We start from the raw sequence: 22,549 nt of genomic DNA on the forward strand, positions 1-22,549 counted from the left end.
GCCTGTGGAAACATAATCATTTGGGGTTGCTTCCAAAAAGAAACTACTGTTGGTGTCAACTGAATCTCCAAGCTGAGAGTATTCCACAACTCAGGTGCCAATGTCAAAAAGGCCCTGTGCCATGTTACTGCTAAATGTACAATCCCTTGGTATCAGAGCAGCAGGAAGGGCCCCACCTTTAAAGATCTTAACATCTTGACAGGTCGGTGTCAAGAGAGGTGCTGTTGTGGACTTGATTCTTTTCCCCATCCATAAGCTTTCCCTTCCAGTATCCCAGGCACAAAATATGGGGACAAGTTTTGGGTTGGAGTTTTGGTCTTCATTTAGGAAGGCTCACTGTGGCTGATGACATCTGCCGTACATCATTCCTTAGCATGCTGCTCAGTGGGTGGCGAGAAGACTAAAGTTCAGAGCTACTGGTCTTTAAAAGTGAAAGGCTTTTACAGGGTAGAGAAGTTGACATTCACTAGTTCTTCTAGAATATGATGCTTGTTCTGGCAATAGCATTGGGAAAGCTGAGCCATGGGCCCAGGGCCCTATTGGGCAAGCTCCAAAACTAGGGCTGCTGGAGAGGTTTCTCAGTCTAAATGCTCTCGATCAGTTTTACTGGAGAAGAGAGGAGGTTTCAGAAGCCATTTATGAATCTTTACACTTCACTGTTAGCAATCCTTTGCTTAGGGGGATTTAATGTGTAGACAACTGTGCTGAGGAGCACAGCCTCAACACGCATCTCAAACATGTTTCACTGAGGATGGGTCCCACTGAGTTTCCTGCTGAGTACTGTAGGGATTGCAGCCTTTGCATACAAAGTAGCTTAAACTATTTCTTTAATGCATACGGTGATCTTATAAAGCAGGCAGCTTATTGTTCCCGTTTCACAGAGTGGGGTTTACACCAGGAAAGAGCAATTTGCCCAGGAACATGTCAGTCTGAGAGCTGATTTTGGCTCCATATTCATTATTCCCACTACCATAAGATGCTGTCTGTCCCTAGCTTTGTGTGACCCAAAATTAAGGTGGAGCAGGCATTATAATTTTTTAAACAACACTGTACAAACATTGATATCATTTTGCCAGTACTCTTAAATACTGTTCACTGAGTAAAGTCACTGCCCTTCCTGTGCACACTTACATGGAAGTAAGCCCTATGGAACACAATGGGACTGCCGTCCAAGTAAACCTGCACAGCAGTGGCGATAATATTGTGTAAATTATTCCAAAAATGCTTGTTCAGTCTAAATGTAAACATGGAAAATGTTATTTCCTTTAGTTACAGCTTCTGCAGATGGTGTTGCTAGAAATGTGCTCCGCTATTAGCTATGGCCCCTGGCTGTGTTAAAACTATGCATTTGTCTTCTTAATTTTCCTGCTTTTAAAGCCCAAAATGACATATAAAGCTCACCAAACTACATAAGCTATACTTTGAGGCAAACTTGCTCAGTGGTGCTAATCTCTTAGGGGTGTTAATGCAGTAAGCAGGATGGGTCTGTGATCTTTCTTGAGTAAGTCTCTCACTGCAGGTTGGCAACTGATCAGAGGTTTTATATTGATGCTGCCTTTCCCTCCCTCAGACAACGAGCAGCAGAAGACTGAAATGTTACAGAAGTTTCACCACTTCCAGCACTTGGCAGAACTTTATCATGCCTATCACTTCATCCACAAATGCACTGTAAGATTTTCACATGGAGCTTCACAGTTAGTTCACTCTTTGTCCTTTGAAACCATTCAAAAGACTGTTAACTGATGCAATGTGTTTCTTAGGCCTCTTGTGTCTTACCCAGCATATCCTCTCATGGAGAGGCTGGTATAAGATTGTCCCCTGAGTAGCTTATCTTTGTGGTCTCTTTCTTTAAAGTTGAGATTAGATCTAATCTGTTTGGATTCTTCAAGTGTTGTTGCTTTCTGAATAAAGGAAAGCAGTGTGATGCAAGATAGCAATCAACTAATGCTTAATTCTGTGCATTTCTTTATTAGCTTAACCTTTAATTTTTTTATTTTTTATTTTTTAACATTGCAGGAAGAACCCTTCAATTACTACTTGCCTGAAACACTCTTTAATGTCTCTCGGTTTTTACTTCATAGCCTGACCAAGGAAACACCTTTGGGAATTTCTAAAGTGTATCCTTTAAAAGGCAAAATCCAAATTCAAGAGCTGACAGGCCAAGCAGAAGGCTCATTGGTGTTGTCTGTTACTGGAATGCTGCAAAAATCTACGTGATCCTTGCTCTCTCAGAGCAACATTACACAGAATATCAATAGGTTGCTATTCCATCCTCTGTATGATGTTTGAACCCCCAACCCTCTTTAAACACTTGGAAGCATAAAACACTTCCTGCATAGCTTTGGAAGCAGCTGTGAACCATACAGACATGTTGCTTAGAAAATTAGCCCTTCACTTGGGCAGATGAAGTTGGATCTTCACGTTGCCACACGACTCACCATTGTGTTTGCTGTAGCAGACCAGCATGGTTACCTTTCTGGGGTTTGTCACTGTGAAGATTGTAGATACGTTACACTTGCCATAAGGAGTCTCCCGACTGGCCATACAGTTTAGTTCAAGGCATGCAAAGTCCAGGCAAGTATCTGGAATGTAACTGAGCTTTTCCTCCCACCTCTCCATGGATGAATGTGTGGGACAACTTGTTTCCTATCACTTCCTTTGGGAAGGGGCCATGCCTTAGTGACAGAGTATCCATGTTCAATCCTTGGCATCTCCAGGTAGGTCTAGGAGAGGCTCCTATATGAAATCTTGGAGAGCCATAACTGACATTGTAGACAGTGTTGAGCTAAATGGATCTGACTGGCTCTTGACAATCCTCCTTTTGGCCTGGCTCTAAAATATGAAACTTCCTTCATTTCTGTCCAGAATTGCTTTTCTGGAAGCTTGGTCCTGGTCTCCGCAGACCACATTTATGATCAGCTTGAATTCAGGATGGCCTACATCAAGCTTAAGCTGCATGGTGTGTTTTCCCTGGGATTTTTAAGTTTCTAAGATAAACAGGCTTCATTACAATAAGAGGATGGCCAAGGGTTTAGAGCGGCTTAGTTTCTTGAAGGAGGTTCCTCATAACTTGTCCCTTCAATCTTTCTCTTTTCTGTTCAGTGAAGTCCAGTTAACCAGCTTAAGTGAAAATATTTGAATTGAGGCCTGTTAATTCCTGTCAAATGCATTTAGTTTATCTGGACAGCAGATTTGGCCCCATTTGCTGACTAATCACCTTTCAGCTGGAAGGAATCACCCTTGTTTTTTTGTAATGGACTTTGGTATGAAAAACAGACTGTAGTGATGCTTGTCTACTGGCTTCCTTTTGCATGCAATAATTTATGTTGCAAGGTGGAGGCATTTTGACCAACAACAAAAAAGGGGGTTCTTTAAGAAAAGCCATCTCTGTGTCCCTTCTTCTCTGTGCAAACATCGCTAATTTCAAAGAAGCACCCTTCATATTGATGGGATTTCTTTTTCAAAACACCATCCCCTTCAGCCATCTAGCAGTTGTTTCACATTTTGTTTATGTAAACATGCTTATATAAACAGACTTCTCCAGCGGAGGCCTCTTCCAAGCCCTGGCTTTGGTTGTGCTTAAGCACATAGCTTCTCTGATTGAAAGCAATGATGCGGTTTTTTTCCTGCTTGCCATATGTATGTTTTGTTCCTTAATTTGATTACAGCAATACGTTATTTGCCCTGGCAAAGCAGAGCAAAGCTCTGGGGGCTTATAAATTGGCTCGTCATGCCTATGACAAGTTGCAGGGGCTGCAGATCCCAGCTAGATTTCAGAAATCAATTGAGTTGGGAAGCCTGACAATCCGGTCCAAGCCTTTTCATGACAGTGAAGTAAGTTCCCATTTTGTATTTTCCCCATTTCCCCCCATATTTGACATGACACAAGAGACCACACTGGCACGTGTGTATAATCTGAGAGGTGTTGTGAGTAAATGCACTGCTTCTGCAGAAAAAATACGATGTTATATGTCATCCCCTTATTAAAATGAAGATAGGTGCCTTGCATGTTCAAATGTATGTCTTTCAAGAAACTGCCTCACCCACTTAATCCTCACATGCTATCCTGGCTGATACTGTTGCGCTGCTTATTCCCACCACTCTGTGGCATGCTTCACCTTATTTATTTTATTTACAATATTATTAATAATCTTGCCGGCCCTTCACCATAAGTTCCCTGGGTGGGTAACGATACAGTATGCAAATATAAAAGCGGATAAAAGTGGTTCAAGAATAAAACACCTAAAAGAGCTCCAAATGGAAAAGAACAGTGTCTATCTAACAGTGCAATCATGTCTGGTCAGAAGTAAGTTCATTGAGTTTAGTGGGGCTTACTCCCAGGTTGCAGTCTAAGGGGCTCTGTTTTCATGTATTCCCATAAGCATTTAGTTCCTTTCTTCTCTCTGGGACTGTTCACAGTTGGTCTCTTATGTTTGGGCCTACCCCATTCGTCAGGCTCCCCCCTTTTCCAGCACTTGGGACTCGTTACTCTTTGTAAATCATGTTTTTAAAAGCTTGCCTTCCTCTTTTTAGTCATTGTCTGAGTCTTGCCAATGTTCTATAAAATTCTATCTAAAGGGGCGTGCAAATCAAAATAAATTGTATGGTGCAAATGCTTAACCTTAAATGAACAGGAAAAAATGCACTCCATCTGGCCACCTGAAATAATATAAACACAATAAGGCCCTGGAGATCCATATAGCTGCCTGAAGTAATTGTGCAATTTAAAAGGACATGAAGTGAATGAATCAAAGGTCCCATGTTTCATCAAGACTCTGAGCCAAAAAACCTGTTTCAGTAACCTTTGTTCACATCTTTCTGGCAATGAGTTGTGTGTTGCATAGGACTCCTCTAACGCTGCAACGTTTGAAAATAGAATATCTAATGACTCAAGCAGTCATACTCTGGAAGAATATTTATGAAAGCTTTAAGGCCCCAATTTCACTATTTTATGTTTGGTTCTGTTCTCCCCCCCCCTTTTTTGGTGTAAAGAAACTTAAGAAAATGAGAATTCTCATGTGGTTCATATAGCCTCATTTTTTGGCTGCCAACATTGAATAGGCAGGCTGCTTCAGGGAAGTTCACACACAGTCAGATGTATACAATATTATACAGCTGAATGTGGCTAGTAGCCATTAATAGATCGATCTGTCTCCTTGTATTCATGCCATGGTAGCAATTGTGTTGCCATCCAGATGTTGTTGAACACCAGCTTCAGTCAACCTCAGCCAGCCTGGTCAGTGGTCAGGGATGATGGGTGTTGTAGTCCAGCAACATCTGGAAGGCACCACTTTGGCTATCCCTAGATTGCTTTCTAAATCCCAACACATTGGAAGGCATTCAGTTCCATTACTCACTGATATTTTGTGGTTTTAAAAAAGGGTGTGTGTGCCTGCCTTTTTCTGCTTTTGGAGAGAAGGTGAATAATTTCACTTTACTTAGGTGCTTTATATCAGACATGAGATTTTGCACTTTGTTGTAACTCCCTTAGCTGTTTTCCTGCCAAAGGTGTCTCTCAACTCTACTGAAACTTGGCTAAGCTTGGCGTGAACAACCTGGGCCCTCTGTATTAAAGATGAACTCTTCTACTTTATTATGTCTTGATTGCTGCTATCTACCAAGGATGGTTCTTAATGGTCTCTTCAGCACATCAAACAAGAAACATGATGACACATGCTTATAGCCTTGTTAGTAGTTGCTGTCTGCTCCGGAAATTTTTCTCCTCTGAAAGTTCACCAGAATCTGAGCATGTTTTGCAGAATCCATGGGATATATTTTTAATTTAAGATGTCATTTTAGGATTAAGGATATATGATTCCATTCTGAACCTTTCAATATATGTACTCATTTTAGTTATTTTTGAAAGGTAGCTGGCTCGATGTGAAAATAAATATATACTATAACTGTAGTGATAACTGGTCAGATTCAGTAGCTGGAATCTAGAATCCTGCAGGTGCATCTGAGTTGTTCCTCACCAGCATCAGGCTTTGGGGATTTTCCCCTCTTCAACCCAGTTCCTTGTTTTTGAGGCTGCATTGGAAGGCCCCTCTGATTTTTCTGAAGCAGATCTTTTGAGCGGGCGGGGGCATAAGGCGGTGCTAGGGAAGGGGTTATTAGGAGTTCTCAGACTGGCTCCCCACTGTTCTTACGATTCTGCCCAACATGTTCAGCTGTGCTCTTTTGCTTGCAGTAACCTCTGTGTGCTTCTTTGCAGGAGCTTGTGCCTCTGTGTTACAGGTGTTCCACCCACAACCCATTGCTGAACAACCTGGGGAACGTCTGTATTAACTGTAGGCAACCCTTTGTCTTCGCTGCTGCTTCTTATGGTGCGTTGAAATATTACCGCTCTCCTGGATAAAATATGTCTGATATCTGTGGAGTCTAAAATTGTTGTGATTCTGCATTCTTACAGGAGTATCTGGCAGTGCAATGCCTGTTTCTACTGTGTTTCTGTGTATCTCTCTCTCTCTCTCTCTCTCTCTCTCTCTCTCTCTCTCTGTGTGTGTGTGTGTGTGTGTTCTTCCTCAGGTGGGTTTCCAAGTATATGAATCTCATTACTAACAGGTTGTGTGTGTGTTTGTTTGTGTGTGTGACAACAATGTCTATCTCTTGAATGGATACAGCAGGCATTGTGGATTTTCTAAGTCTCGCTTTCACCTCTGTCCTTTTCAGATGTCTTACACCTGGTTGAGTTCTATTTAGAGGAGGGGATCACTGATGAAGAAGCTGTTGCTTTGATAGATCTGGAAGTGCCGAGACTCAACAAAAGAGACAATAAATGGCAAGAGCAGATGAGTGATGGTATCCTTTCACTCTTGAAAACATCACTTCCCTTTTTCACACGTAACACTAAGCCAAACCATGTCTTAGCATAAAAGAGCATAGTGGGCTTCCAGAGAGGAGATTGTGGCCACTTTGGTCTTCCTTGGTCATTTAGCCTTTGTGCTTTGCTGAGCTAAACCATGGTTTGACTTAGCATGTTTTCTGAACCTCAAGTCATAGATTAACTCTCTTCAGACAAACCACAAGCTATAACCAAGGATTGTCCTTTGGTTTACAGCTTGTGATTTGCGGAGAGAGAGCGAAATGCGAGTCCAAGTTCAGATGACACACTAAGCCAAACCGAAGCTTAGCTCACTGCAGCAGCAAAACAACCAAAGTAGCTTGGAGTCTGTATATTTATTCATTTGTGCTTCACCAGGTTTTGTTTGGAACAACTATATAGTAACACTGTAATTTTTATTTTATTTTATTAAAAAATCCACATGGTTTATTAGGCTTTACACATTACTGTGCTACAATAGAACAGTACAAATCCTTAGTTTCCCTTCCCGCTCCCAGCTTCCTTCCCTCTCCCCAACCTCATGCACTTCTTAAAAAATATATTTTTAGCTACAGTGTTTTCACCTCTGATACTCAGTTGTTTAGCATGCAATGCAGTGTTCAGGTTTACATGCACAGATAAAGGTTAAGATAAATGAGTATCAGTGCTCTGCTGCAGTCCTAGATTAACATCTGTTACATTGGAGAAGTTTCCATCCCTTCGCTGGGCTGAGCTTATCCAGCCCCCACAACAGGGAAAAAACCCCACTGTGCAATTTTAATATATTTTAAATCCTTTTTGTTTGAACAATCACATCAGACTGTTAGGACTTAAAATAATTGTTTCCCTAACAGACTTTAAAGAAACTTCTTTTTTATTTTTCGATCCTCCAGCCTCCAGCCAAGGAAGACAAGGCCGGGCTTTCTTTGAACTCCACCATTATTGATAGCATTGCCAAAACTTGCCATTTTAACGGGCCATTCGCTTTGGGAGTCTCATTCTACTGGCTGCAGTATAAAGGCACGAAGCCAGAGAGATTGAGATCCATGTTGAGGCAGGATGCTGTGTGCAGCACTATACAGAAGAAAAGTGGGAAGGGGAAATAATGAGAATAACACTTTAAATGCATGTTGGGAGAAAGGTTGAGAGTTAGCCTATTAAGCATCCTTGTTCAAAGGACTAACTGTGGAATAACTTGTGTGTATTTGTTTTCCATAATCTGCTGCTCTCGAACACTGTGAGGCAAGCCTTCTGCATCCTGATCAAGACTTAACATGCAGTTTTGATCGCAAGCCAGGGTTTCTATCACAATGTATGAGTTTTTCACCATTGGACATGCGGGGAATAGAAATCTGAACACCACACAGGTGCTCTCCCTTTGCACTCCCTACTTCTGTGCAATTCTTCCCTAACAAATGTTCCTAGATGTGCAGACAATGAGACTTCTTTACAAAGCAGACGAGATCGAAGAGGATGACCCATTTACAGCAAAACTGAGCTTTGAGGTTAGAAAATGTCTTTCCTCCAAATCCTTTCACCTTTGTTTTTTGCTTTGTGCTGCGAAAGAGCACCTAGTATGGATTTCCTACCAGCAAATGTTTTCTTCGTGTCACATCTTCGTTCCATCTGTAAATATTTTGTAATTTCCCATAAGCCATCTCTACCTTACTCCACCAGATACAGCCTTCCCTTGACTTGTCTGACTGCTTTATTTCTTAATCCCTCAACTGATGGAGCGTAAGACCCAGCTGAGAATTGCTTATTTGAGTCAAATGGCCCAAATTGCAAGAAGACTCATGAAAATTCATTGAAGGAGCCATCCTGAGCCCCCAAGAAGGGTAGCTGGGAGGCCACTGGATATGGCAATCCTTCCTCTCCATGGTCTCACGGGGAGGTTCACAGCTAGAGGTTTCCCTGGTGGGCTGCTGCCGTAGCTGAGTGAGGTAAGGGCAAAAAGGAAGCACCCCAGAGGCATGCCAGGAGCAGATCAGAGATCCAACACCCACTTACTCTCTGACCATGCACCTGGAATGGGGAGAAAACCTATGTCAGGCCAAGAGTTGGCACAGTTATTTCAGGTTTTATTTTATTTTATTTAAGAGCCCAGCAAAGAAGAAGAAAGTGCACACGTGTGCACAAGCCCAGCAGAACTGAGGAATTGCCATTTTTTCTGCCCTGAATTGTCCTCCCTCCTGCCCAGGAAGCCTCAATAGGATTGCCATGTTCAAGGAAATACATTAATATCCAATATGCCTCCGCACATTTCATTCCTGTTTTTTTTTTTAAGAACCCCAATCACTTTAGGTTATTGATTTATTTTAGAAATACCTACCCCACTTTTTTTTTTAATTTGGAGAGGTGAACTTCAGTGAAAGGCTATACAGGCAGCTGGACACCCTGCAGGCAAATATTCGTTACTGTTTGTTAGAGAAACGGGCGGCTCACAACATGAAAAAATACATAATTACAGACCTAACAAAAGTAGTCATAAACAATAAATATAATATCAAAGAGTACACAACCAAACTGAACAATTTCCACATAAATCATAATAAGATATAAAAATAAAGATACAAAAATATTAAATAACTTTGGCAGTAAGAGCTGTTTGACAGTGGAACTGACTCCTTCGGGAGGTTGTGGACTCTTCTGCTTTGGAGGATTTTTAAGCAGAGGTTGAATGGCCATCTGTCATGTATGATCTAGTTGAGATTCCTGCATTGCAGGGGGTTGGACTAGATGACCCTGGGTTCCCTTCCAACTCTACAATTCTATAATTCTATGATTCAGTGCTTTCCAGCACCGCGTTGCAAGAGGACATGTGCATGCTCTCCAGAACTAGGAATATTTCCAGGACTAAATACAGAACTGAAAAGAAACTGATAACTCAGTGCAAATGCTTCTTTAATATATGCAGATTATTCCCCCCCCCCAAAAAACCTCATACTTACTTCCTGAAAAAAAACAACACCTTGCCTTTCCAGTGATCTACCAAGTTCAAACACGTTTTTCCTTTTCTCAATCACTTGTTTCCTGCAGCAAGGTGGGTCGGAATTTGTCCCTGTGGTTGTGAACCGCGCAGTTCTCGGGTCAATGAGCAGGAGAGACGTGCTGGTTAAACGCTGGCCCAAGCCGTTACAGTGGCAGTACTTCCGATCCCTGCTACCAGATAATCCCATTACCACGTGTCCTTTCTGCTTTCAGGTAAGGGCAATATTTTACATCAGGAGGGTCTGATAAATGTTCAGTTGTACCACCAAATAAAATAGTACAGGATTATTATTTTTTTTAAAGCCCTCATACACTGCTGCTTAATTGTAAATATACCTGTGGCACTAATTCATTTTAATGCTTAAAAATAAAATAAAAGCCTTAAAATTAACTTTACTACATAAGTGGCAAGGCAAAGCATCACTTTGTGGCTGCTGTAAAGCCTTTGGGAGACCTAAATGAAGCAGCCAAGTTGAACTAAAGTGGATCATAAATTGCACTTCTGTTTGGGGGTTGCCTCCTCTTTTTCTGACTGTATTCAGGGCTCCTCCAGATGACCTGTTTATTGAGCATTTGCCTTGATTTGCTTGCACAAAACTTAAGCACACATTATACAACGTCCACTCTTTATTGTGTGTTCTTTCTGGTTTATCTGCAAATCAGGTTATATGACGATGAGGTTATATGACAATGGATGTTAATTCTGATTTGGGTGCCCAGAAGATACATGTCTAACCAGTCAATCATTTTTGCTAGTTTTCGATGTCAGACTTGTGTCCCTTTATTGTCTTTCATAGAGACTGACATGTCTGCTCAATGGAAACATTAGAAGTGCATTGTTGACCTATATTATGTGGGAGAATGTGTAGGTGAATGAGTTCCTGGTGATATATAGCTGATGTTACCAGGGTCATAAGAGTGTTGCAGTTTATGTGCATGTTAATACAAATGGAGAAAGCACCAAAAATGCTTTTAGAGCAACCCTGTCCACCCACTTTCTTCCTACACTGTGACTTAAATTGAGTCACACCTGACATCTGCAACCCTCATTTACAGATGTTTCATTCAGAAGATTACGAGCTCCTGGTGCTGCAACATAACTGTTGCCCATATTGTCGGAGGAAGACGGATGAATCCAGCCAGTGAGGGAAACCAGACGCTCATGCATCCTGCTGCTTGGTTTCTGTAAAGTGTTCCTGAGGTCCATTAGGCTTTCTTAACAGCTTGTTTGATGGCAGAGTATAAAAAAGAAAATTATATATGATATTCCTACTTTCCTACTCTTTGTGTATGAAACTGGCACATGCCAAGTTTTGTTTTACCCCCCAAGAGAAATGTATATATATATATTTATTTTTAACAAGTGTAACTGCAGAATTTGTATGACTGGTGCGTGATTTGTACATCTACAGAGTAAAACAGAAGAGAGGATCTATGGAGCTATATTTTTTCTATTAAACAGCCCCCCTGCGTAATGCTAGAATGTATTCTTGACATTTTCACAACAGCCTGTCAATTTGTCACTGCTAACCTTTTAGGGTGAGATTCTGCCTGAAGAAAAATATGCTAGTTTTGCACCTGCTAGCACTAGTTCTGGACTGGCTCCTTAGCATTTGGGTTTTATGACAGTTTTCAATAAAATATCTCTTTTTGAAAGAAACCTGTGTTCTTTCTTTTCATATTTGTTCTCTGTCTCTCTGAACTGCTATTATGAAAAATGGGCTTCCACAATTTTGACAAAATAACTGTACTTACACGAAGGACATTTCTTTTTCAAGGTCTTATTTACTGCCAAATGCTTCCTGTTATTTTAGAAAAGAATTATTGTAGTGGGAATTTCATAGAATTCAAGAGACAAAAGCTCTCATTTATTGAGGTATCAGAATCATTAGGGTCCTTCAGCATGACCCAAAGACCCTGACATTTGCCACATCTGTAGGCACCCTAATTATGAAAACATTTTGCAAGCCACATTTTGAGATGTGGGGCGTGAAATAGAAGCCAAAAGGATTTAAGTACTTTGACATCACTTACAGAGCTGAACTTTGGGGGGGGGGTGTGGGTGTAGTTTGAAGACACTCTGATTAGAAGCAAACAATAATGTGACATTTGTAAATATGACTCAGATGTAAGAATGAGTTGGGTCCCCAAATAGTTAAGCTGCTCCATTAGCTGAAACGCTGAACTTCAATACACTCATTGTTGAAGACACACTGATGGTTATAAAGCAAAGATGGGAAGCCTCTGGTGCTCTAGATGTTGTTGGACTCCAACTTCCATCAGCCTGAGCCAGCATGCTAGGGGATGATGGTCTAGCAGCCAAGGTAACTGTAGCAAGACTGAGTAAAAAAAATTAAGTGTCAATCAACGATACATATTTTGTAACAGGTGCTGCATATGCAGGTCTCTGATCCAGCTGTGAGCATCAGCAGTAGCCAAAGCTGCACCCATGTGGGCTGGTCAGCAAAATTGGGAATCATACTGGTCACCTCTTCAGCAGGGAGGCAACCAGAGACTAGGCCAGAGCACTTCCAAAAAATGAGGTTTTATTGATGAAGGCAAATTACTAAAGGTTGTCCGGGAGAGGAAGGGGAAAGATGAGAGTGATGAGGCAACAAGCCAAAGGCAGGTGAACAGAGATGCTTCAGCATTTGGAAGGAAAGGAGCAGGGAACACTGGAAACTAACGCAAAAAAGAGCATCTGAATGAGACAAACGTAATACTGAGTTCTTGTTTGATTTGATATTTATTAAATTTCTATTCCACCCCCCATCCCGAAGGAAACTAGGGCAGCAAATATCAAAATGTTAAAACAATATCAAACACATCCTTCCATTAAGATCTGTCAGGAACATGCCAGAGGGAGGCAAGGATCACAGGATGATGGGCAGACCTGGACTGCCAAAGTCAGGAGATCTAAGAGTCAATCGGACTGTGTGCCTGCTGGCAAGACTGTTCTCTTGAAATCTCACACAGTTCAGGGGTCCAAGACCAGCTATAGCCTTTGAAAAATCAGTAAGGCAAGACACTGCAAAGTTTAGACAGTGCTGTCATAAATATACCAGCATACATGGAGCCTTGACATGTTTTGGCAGCAGACTTGCCACATAACATCAAAGGTGTCTTTTGGATCTTCATAACTGCTCGGACTGTCAGAAGTTCTGATAATATATAAATATGTCATGCTTAATCTAAAAAGAGCTTTCTAAAATCTGTAGTGGTAGCTCATAGATGTTAAAATATTAACTTTGGCACCACTCATTATCATTACTCATATATGGACCAAACAAGCAATCTAATAAAAGCATCCTTAGTCAATCTGATTTGCTTAATTTCCCCTTTCCCACTTTGTTGATGTGGGTGGTGCACTTAAAAAAAACAAACTTTTTATTGCCTTTCAAACCATATAGCCAAACAAATATCTACTGCTTCCATTACAAAAAGCCCTTAAAAGTGAAAAGTTAAAGAAAATTAATAGGCTCTCATCTGTCTGGTCTTTGACCGCAAGAAAGACTGATTGATGACTGATTGATTGATTGATTGATTGACTGCCTAGGCCCTCATACAGAAGCTACAGTTATTCTATGTAGTGACAATATTGTAGACATATTGCAATTAGTTAAGGAAAGTTGTAAGGAAGTGATAATAAACCATATGCTGTGTAAATAAGCCATTGTTCATTTAAAACTTAGATTCTATTGGTTTTGTTAACAAATTTTATTGTCTTTGACCTCAAAGCATTCCTAAGTTTTTGAGTCAGTTTCCCCATCAACACAATACTCCATTGTTGTACCTGTTAGATCTTGCCAGGGTTTTGCTATGGTTAATCATTCCACCCTTAGCAAATGTCCCACCAAAGCCTTACTCAACCTCTCCACATTCCAGTCATATAATGATTCCTTAAGGATGACTGGGGCGGAGTCCTGGCATGACACAGTTTTGGCAGCGAGCTCTGTCAACCTCAGCAATGGCTTATTGAATCTTAATATAGTCCGTTTGTCCATCTGAAAGATAAAACCTTTAATCCCACAATGCCAGATCTATATAACAGCTAAGTATTAGATATCTGGGTCATGTGCACATAGCAGATTCCATGCCCTTGGACCAGCTATGTAGCAGGGGGAGCATTCCTGTACACAGTTTCCCAGTTAGACACCCCTTTCCATCAAAGTGGGAAGTCAGGTGTGCAAGCTTCTTGTCCCACACTAATGGTCCTACAAGGCATGACCTGATATACCTTGCATTTTGAGTCTTTCTTGGGGGGAATCAGTTGTCTGCTGAAGAAATCAGAGTGCATTTGTTCAAATCCTGACATGAAGGTGTTTATTAATAAATTAACTCTCTTGTTCCTACTGTTATTACATGCATTTTATTTAAACTTGGGTGGCACTAGAAAGGAACCAGTATAAAAAAACTATATAGCACCCATTCAAGCATGCTTCACCCACCGTGCAAGTAGATTGTGCCCTGTTAATTTATGTACAAAGCACTGCTTTATTATTTCAGTGCTGCAACTTTATTGCTGATTTTTATAACTGTTTATTGTTATGATGGTTTAATGCCGATTTTTATTATGTGGTTTTATTGATAGTTCTGCATTTGGGTTCTACGGTGGCTTTCTATTTCGGATATGGTTGGGAGGCACATTATAAATGATGGATAGTGTGCCAGCATATTTAAATGCAAGGTGCTTCTGTGCCACAAGTGTAGAGCAGTTTCATTCCCATTTCCCTGCCATGGCTCCTACACACAGGGGCTTGAGGAATGTAAGGAAGGGACTGGGAATCTGTAACAAAAGCAATCTGGGCATCTGCATGATTCCAAGGGTTCTTTCAGGGAATTGATTGCATTTAAACCAGTTTCGTAGTGGATTCATCTCTATTGTATAAATAGACCTATTGCTATTGCCTTAAAGGCCTTAACTGAGATTACATTCAGAAGCAGAAAAGTCTTAATAGGCTAGCTACACAGCTGAACTTCAGGTATGATCAGCAAAAGCATGCAGACATGTGTCCCTGGAACTTCATTCCAAAGGAAACCTGGTTTTCTAGAAATGGTGCATGATATTTCTACTCTAGCTGAAGTAAAAGGCAGGGAGCAGCCTCTTGAAGCCAAGCAGGTAACTGGTTATTTCCTGTATCCTATTTGACATCTTTGTGTTATATCTAAGCACTCTGTCAAATACACACACACAATCTGTTCTTGCAGCAGCTTTGTAACACCATCACAAGTACTACCTGAGCGTCACCCCAGCAGAGAATTAACAGTTCCAATCTTAGCTTGGATTATTATGATTAATGTTGACCCAAGTCTAAATTGTGCTGACATCAAAAACACAGGGCTTACCTGTGGTGGTTTTTTTTTATAAAAGGAACAGTGCTAGCTTAGCTTGGAACAGTCCAGCAAATGTAAGAAGGAGATTTATAGAGAAATACAGAGATCTATACTTGTTGAAGAAGCCAAATACCTACAAAGCTGCCACCATGAATGGAACAGAAGGTGAAAATTTCTATGTCCCCATGTCCAACAAGACCGGAGTTGTTCGGAATCCATATGAGTATCCTCAGTACTATTTGGCAGAACCGTGGAAGTTCTCTGCGTTGGCTGCCTACATGTTTCTTCTGATTCTTCTGGGATTCCCAATCAACTTTCTGACTCTCTTTGTCACAGTCCAGCACAAGAAACTCAGAACTCCTCTGAACTACATCCTTTTAAATTTGGCCATAGCCAATCTCTTCATGGTCTTAATAGGCTTCACCACTACCATGTACACATCTATGAACGGATATTTCATTTTTGGAACGGTAGGATGCAACATTGAAGGCTTCTTTGCTACAATGGGCGGTAGGTCTGTTTTATGCTTTCCTTCAAGTATCATGCCACTATGAATTCACTGTAGACATAAGTTCCCATTTCAGATCTTATAGAATTGTATAGGTGGAAGAGACCCCCAGTCATCTAGTCCAACCCCTGCAATGCAGAAATCTCAGCTAGATCATAACATGACTTCATTCTTCAACAGAATTCCAAAAGCTAGTACTATTCAGAGATTCTTGTGTCACCTTCTTGTGTCGCATACCTGAGCTAAGGTAACCGTGCTGGAATAATGTTAACAGAATTGATGGGAAACCAAGCTTTTGATCATTCTGGCAAATGGTTAAAACTAGGTTCAACTTCAAAAGTGCAATGCGATATATGGTTCTGTGCACTATGCCTACTTCTCCTGTTTTATAAAGTTTGCAGTCGTGATTTTTCTCATGGTTTTGGTGGAAGACATTCCGAGAGCCTCCGGAGATGGTATCTTGTAAGATCTCACACCTTAGCTGAAATGGCAGGGCTTTAGCTAAGGCATCTTTTATTCCACGTGTAAATCAGGAACGGAATTAAGTTGTTAACAAAATGTAGACCAAAACCTCTTTCTGTGCTCAAGTCAGTTTCAATCATCATCTCTCGATCATTTTGATTATGTGATGTTATCTTTTATTTTATTTCTACTTGGTTTTCCACTTGACATACAGTCCTTAGGGTACAGAAGACCTAAATTTGAAATAAAACAAACCAGCGAGAAGCAAACAAACCCAACCAAATTGGCTCAAGTCTCTTTAGGCGGTCTTTATCCATGATCAAGAAGGGCAAAAATCCAAGTTTTATTCCCTTCACTATTCAGTTTCAAAGTCTCTTGCTGTGGGCAAGGTCCACCCAGTGCTGCTTCCCTACAAGCCCATTCATTTCACTGAGGTTTGTAAAGAAGTGAAGCTTCAAATATGTGGCTATTCCCAGGTTATTGTTTGGCTACAGGCAGACAGCAGAGAAAATAAACCTTTGATCAAGAATTATGTGACTTGGGCCCTTACCTCTCAAGCGTCCCTCACTGGGAGGCGTATCCTGCATTCATCCTGCTCTCCAAGGGCTGAGAAATGCCAGGAACAGAGCGGTGGGATGCCACAGCATCCTTTAAGAAAGGATCAAAACAAATGTGGAATGGTGCTTAAGGCAGCAGAGCTGTGTTGGTTTTCGTCATGCTGGGTTTTTTTAATGTCGCCTGTGTTTTGATCTGTTTTGTTGGGCTTTCAATCGTTACTACATATAATGATTTGATAACTCCGTTGTGAGTCACCTTGGGCAGCTGTGTTGAAGCATGAGGCATGCCTGTTTTAAATAAAATATATTAGTAAATGAGTGAATAGAACAAACTCAGATTTGCCTACACCCCATACAAAACAAGTGGTGGAAGTCTAATGTAACGAGAGAGGAAAGCAACATCTTCCTCAACACTTTCCTCCCTATATAATCTGAACCCCGGTGCCCCCTTTTCCTCCCCTGGGCTCTGCTGGAAAGTGTACCTGGTTGAGGGAGAAGCACTTGAGGAAAGGAGCTACAGGGATGTAAGCTATGAGACTGAATTATTGAAAAGCAGAATAAAAATGTTACAAATGAATTGACCAATGGTTGGCATGAAGAGGGTTCAGCTCTCTCATCCTCTGAGCTTAAGTGCATGAATTTGCCACAGTCTTGTGTGAACCTGAAGAATGAGGGAACTAAAGAAGGATCTGATCAGATATGTAGTATGGTGCTGAGTAGACCATAGGACAGGGAGGTGAAACCTGATGCCCTCCAATTGTTTTGCACAACAACTATCATGCCCCGCCTTTGGTCATGCTGACTGGAGCAGATGAGAATTAGAGTCCAATAATATATGAAGAATCACAAGAAAAAGAGGAACCCATTGAGTTGTTTGAAGGGGTGGCTTTTCCATCTCTCCCTCTCCTTCTCATCTTCTTCCTCCCCCCCCCCCCCCTTATTGACAGATGCTTCTTTTGTTCTCTTACAGGTGAGATAGCCCTGTGGTCTCTGGTTGTCCTGGCTGTTGAAAGATATGTGGTGGTCTGCAAGCCTATGAGCAATTTCCGCTTTAGTGGGACCCATGCCATCATAGGGGTGAGTTTCACTTGGATCATGGCCTTGGCATGCGCTGGTCCTCCTCTCTTTGGATGGTCAAGGTAGGTATGCATCATATTCCTTGCAGTAATACAGACTGCAGTAAATTTGGGGGGTTTGGATAGGAGAGGGATAATGGGGCCAGAACAACTAGTGAGCATTCCTTAAAGATCAGAGGTGAGGGGTGTTATTTGTTGAGGGAAATGACAGATAAATGGCCCACAGTGACTGGAGATACTTCTGGAAGGTGAGAGCCGTTTTGGCAAAGGCATACTTTGCCAAAGTCAAAACCAGCGCTTTAATTGGACCCAGAAACTAATTGGCAGCCAGTGCAGTAGGGACCAGAACCATTGCAGTATGCTCAAACCATCTTCCTCCAGTGAGCAACCTGGCCACTGAAATTTGCACCAGTTGAAGTTTATTCATACTGTTAAAGCATTAAATGAATGAATGAATGTTACAATTTAAAGCTACTGCAGTGTTAATATGTTTACCCCCAAACTATGCTCTGTTTATAAACCCAAATATTACAAAATAAAAACCCACTGTGACTGTGCTCTCTTCCTCCAAATGAAACCAAACCTGGGTTGCTGCTATTGCTGGAGCTTCTGAAATCTTGTGGAAGTGGGGCACACACAATAGACTACAATCCCACCCACTAACTCTTTTGGTTTAACTGTAGGTATATCCCAGAAGGTATGCAGTGCTCTTGTGGAGTTGATTATTATACACCAAACCCACAAGTTCACAATGAATCCTTTGTCATCTACATGTTTCTGGTGCACTTTGTCACACCATTGACTATTATATTCTTCTGCTACGGTCGCCTTGTCTGCACTGTTAAACAGGTGAGTGACCCTACAAAAAGATAAAACTCTTCTCCCTTCCCCAGCACAAACCTATCAAGGCTGAAAACATTTCTCCTGACTTCATCAGTCCCAGCCCAGTGTAAGGAGATTCCACAGTGCAGCTACCAGGATAATCCAAGTTTTGACTTTGTACCTTCAGGGTACTTCTGAAACATAACCACAGCAATAATTGTGGAATGTTGCATTTATAGTTTACTTAAGGTAAAGGTAAAGGGACCCCTGACTGTTAGGTCCAGTTGCAGACAACTCTGGGGTTGCGGCGCTCATCTCGCTTTATTGGCCGAGGGAGCCGGCATACAGCTTCTGGGTCATGTGGCCAGCATGACTAAGCCGCTTCTGGCGAACCAGAGCAGCGCACAGAAACACCATTTACCTTGCCGCCGGAGAAGTACCCATTTATCTACTTGCACTTTGTGCTTTCGAACTGCTAGGTTGACAGGAGCAGGGACCGAACAACGGGAGCTCACCCCGTCGCAGGGATTCGAACCACCAACCTTCTGATCAGCAAGCCCTAGGCTCTGTTCTCCTTAAATGCTGGAAGCCCTTCTCAATGATGCCCATGCAGCTGGTTACAAAACAGAATATAAATAAATATTTGGGGGGGACGGGGGCGGGAATTCAAACTGCGATTTGCACAAACTATGAAACCCCATGCTGTTTTCCACATCCCTGTTGCCTACTCTTCCCTCCAATGCCAGCCTTAACAATTCAACATATTGTAATAATAGTTTTGGATTGTCACTTGCTTCTGAAAAAGGATTGGGCACCAGCTTCACAACGAAGAGAACCAACTGTTATTCTTTGGGATGTAACAGAGGTTCTGGAGGCCCAGAACCTTTAACCACAGCAACTAAAGAAACCCTCCCAGAGCTGTATCATCCCCCACCGCACTGGAATGCTGCTAGTTTCTGTTCCGGTGATTAGCTGCCCATTCCCAAACAGCCCTGTTGCCTAGTCTTGACCACCCTCTGTTGTCATGCTCTAGGCAGCGGCTCAGCAGCAGGAGTCTGCCACCACCCAGAAAGCTGAGAAAGAAGTCACCCGCATGGTCGTTATCATGGTCATTTCCTTCCTTGTTTGCTGGGTGCCCTACGCCAGTGTTGCTTTCTACATCTTCACTCACCAAGGGTCAGACTTCGGCCCTGTATTTATGACCATCCCGGCCTTCTTTGCCAAGAGCTCTGCTATCTACAACCCGGTGATTTACATCTTAATGAACAGACAGGTAACTTGGCAACGTTGCCCTGGCTTTCCAACAATATAACAATACTTGAAGAGTTTATGGCACTCTCCCTAAGTGCTTAAAGTGCTTCCTTATATACATTAGCTTAATAATTCTTGTGGCAAACCCTGTAAGGTAGGCCATTTTTATTACCCCCCGTATTACAAATGTGAAGTGGAGGGATGCTGAGAGACGGTGGCTTCCCCTAAGTGATTGTGTTGCTGAGCTGAGATTTGAACCAGGCTCTTTAGCTCATGTGCTAAATTTATCTTTACTGCATTTTGCTTCTTATTAATGTGCCTGAATATAATGCGTCTTGATGCAGGTGCTGATGGTTAATGTGAAAAAAATCCCTAATCATCTGTTTTAAAATAGAACCGTGTGGCAAGGGACTGGAGAGGATGTTCTCACATTATCTCAAGGATGATACTTGCTCTCTGTTGGTTGCCAAAAAGCCTGTCCCCCTTCTCACCCATTTTTTAAAATTAAAACAGCAAGCTCCTAATGACTCTCACCATTTGTGAAGCATTTACGGCAACAGGACTTAAGCCTAAGCATTTCTCAGACTATGAATTATAGTATTATCAATTACTTCCCTGGGAGCTGCGTTGTGCCAGGGAATCAACATATGGGTCCCAGAGGATTTTCACTTGCTTTAAAATACAGTGCAGCTTTTACTATGTGACTAGACAGAGAGGGGCAAGACAAAGCAGGTTGTTTTTTTAAATGTAGGATTACAGTGACAGAAGAACAATGGAAGGTACAGTGAATTCAACTTTAGACGATTTGTGTAGCCGTTGTCTAAATCAAGGTTTCCCAAACTTGGGTCTCTAGCTGTTTTTTTGGACTACAACTCCCATCATCCCTAGCTAGCAAGACCAGTAGTCTGGGATGATGGGAATTGTAGTCCAAATACAGCTGGAGATCCAAATTCAGGAAACACTGGTCTGAATGGCCGTTCCTGAGGCCCAGATATGTCAGTGACTTTTTGGCATAGCCCCACATGCTGATTTATTTTTTGTTTGTTTGTTTACAGTTCCGTAACTGTATGATCAGCACCCTCTGTTGTGGAAAGAATCCGTTGGCTGAGGAGGACACGTCTGCAGGCACTAAGACCGAGACTTCCACCGTCTCCACAAGCCAGGTTTCCCCTTCATAGATCTACCAAGGAAACCTTGGGCTTCAGACTGTTTCATTTGCATGACTTTATTCTTTTCACCCCTGCCGTCTCTATCACTCTCTGCAGCATGCCACCTGCAATTCACCTGGCAGGGCAGAATGGACTCTTCATTTTCTGACAGCTGCTATCAGAGAAATGAGCCTGTATATATACTTGTGGCGCAAATCAACTCAGGCCCAAGGCTGCGATGTCGCATGAGTTCATGGCCCTAATATGCCTGCCTCTAAAACCATATATTCCCTGCAAATTGACTTACCTGCTTGGTGCAGCATTTGCATCTGATTTTCGTCTTCAGTCATATGGCCTGTGTACATAAGGTTGTCTGGGGCCAATTGGCTGTGCTGATGGATGCATTGCCATGGTTAAATTTCTATTTTCCTCCTAGGTTCTTTTCTGAGCTTTGTACAGAATGAACAGCTGAACATTCATGCGTAGCGAAGAGACCTGTTTTGTTTTCGTTGTAGCTGTTGTTGCTCATTTCTTATTATGTAGAGAGACTTATCAAAGCTTAATTTATGGAAGCGTAATAAAAGAAAAATGTATAATTTGAAACTCACTTTTGTGAACTGGGAGTGTGGGCAAATAGGAAAACCAGGACATCTCTTTTGTAGCATGAAGTGGGTTGGCCTTTCTTCAGATTGCTTCAACTTTCAATGCAATAAAACTGTGGTATACCACAATGCCAGTGCCCACATACTGTCAGTGCAAATCATAGCAGGCAGGATTTACATTTCACTTCAGGCATGTACTGCATTTGCCTTTGTTTCTTCCTAAAAAATTATAACCAACACTTTCAGAGCCAAGTGACATTCCCAGGATAGATGATAGAAAACATAAAAACAATAGCTTGGATCCGAAGAAAAATTAGCAGAAGGAAAGTTTCCTTTCCACTCTGTCCTTGCAGCAGCTCACAAAAAGCTTAGGAACACAGGAAGCTGCTGTATATTGAGTCAGACCATTGGTCCATCTAGCTCAATATTGTCCACACTGATTGGCAGTGGCTCTCCAGGGTTTCAAACAGGGTTCTCTCCCAGTCCTAAAAGGAGATGCTATGGATTGAATTTGGGACCTTCTGCATGTAAAGTAGTAGTAGTAGTAGTAGTAGTAGTAGTAATAATAATAATAATAATAATAATAATAATAATAATAATTTGTATTTATACCCCGCCCTCCCCAGCCAAGGCCGGGCTCAGGGCGGCTAACAAGCAAAAATAAAAACAAGTTGAATGAATACAACTTAAAAACAAGATTAAAATACAACATTAAAATATTGAAACATTAAAATATTAAAATGCAGCCTCATCACAGGAGGAGAAAGGAAAAAGAAAAAAGAAAGAGGGGGAGGGAATCAAATTGGCTCCAAGCCAAAGGCCAGGCGGAACAACTCTGTCTTAGAGGCCCTGCAGAAAGAAATCAGATCCTGCAGGGCCCTGGTCTCATGAGGCAGAGCGTTCCACCAGGCCGGAGCCAGAGTTGAAAAGGCCCTGGCTCTGGTTGAGGCCAATCTAACTTCCTTAGGGCCTGTG

General features: G+C 41.8%; 2 protein-coding genes across 3 annotated transcripts in view; both read left to right on the top strand.

Annotated features, from left to right (window-relative positions):
• Nucleotides 1-11,474, top strand: part of IFT122 (intraflagellar transport 122) — a 58,395-nt gene extending 46,921 nt beyond the window's left edge. For both annotated transcript variants that reach the window (XM_083595275.1, XM_083595276.1), the window contains 8 exons: nt 1,571-1,668; nt 2,017-2,117; nt 3,669-3,834; nt 6,215-6,326; nt 6,673-6,801; nt 8,249-8,328; nt 9,863-10,027; nt 10,871-11,474. In XM_083595275.1, coding sequence (XP_083451401.1) covers nt 1,571-1,668; nt 2,017-2,117; nt 3,669-3,834; nt 6,215-6,326; nt 6,673-6,801; nt 8,249-8,328; nt 9,863-10,027; nt 10,871-10,960 — 941 coding nt within the window. In that variant the 3' untranslated portion in view covers nt 10,961-11,474. The remainder of the gene's footprint in view (nt 1-1,570; nt 1,669-2,016; nt 2,118-3,668; nt 3,835-6,214; nt 6,327-6,672; nt 6,802-8,248; nt 8,329-9,862; nt 10,028-10,870) is intronic.
• A 2,605-nt stretch (nt 11,475-14,079) lies between these two features.
• Nucleotides 14,080-21,286, top strand: RHO (rhodopsin). Its single transcript, XM_083602749.1, has 5 exons — nt 14,080-15,658; nt 17,646-17,814; nt 18,435-18,600; nt 19,607-19,846; nt 20,880-21,286. Exons 1-5 carry the CDS (start codon nt 15,298-15,300, stop codon nt 21,000-21,002), a joined length of 1,059 nt encoding a protein of 352 aa, XP_083458875.1. The 5' UTR covers nt 14,080-15,297; the 3' UTR covers nt 21,003-21,286.
• Nucleotides 21,287-22,549: the final 1,263 nt, after the last annotated feature.

Source organism: Podarcis filfolensis (assembly GCF_964270895.1).
Source record: "Podarcis filfolensis genome assembly, chromosome: 2".
Classification (NCBI taxonomy): domain Eukaryota; kingdom Metazoa; phylum Chordata; class Lepidosauria; order Squamata; family Lacertidae; genus Podarcis; species Podarcis filfolensis.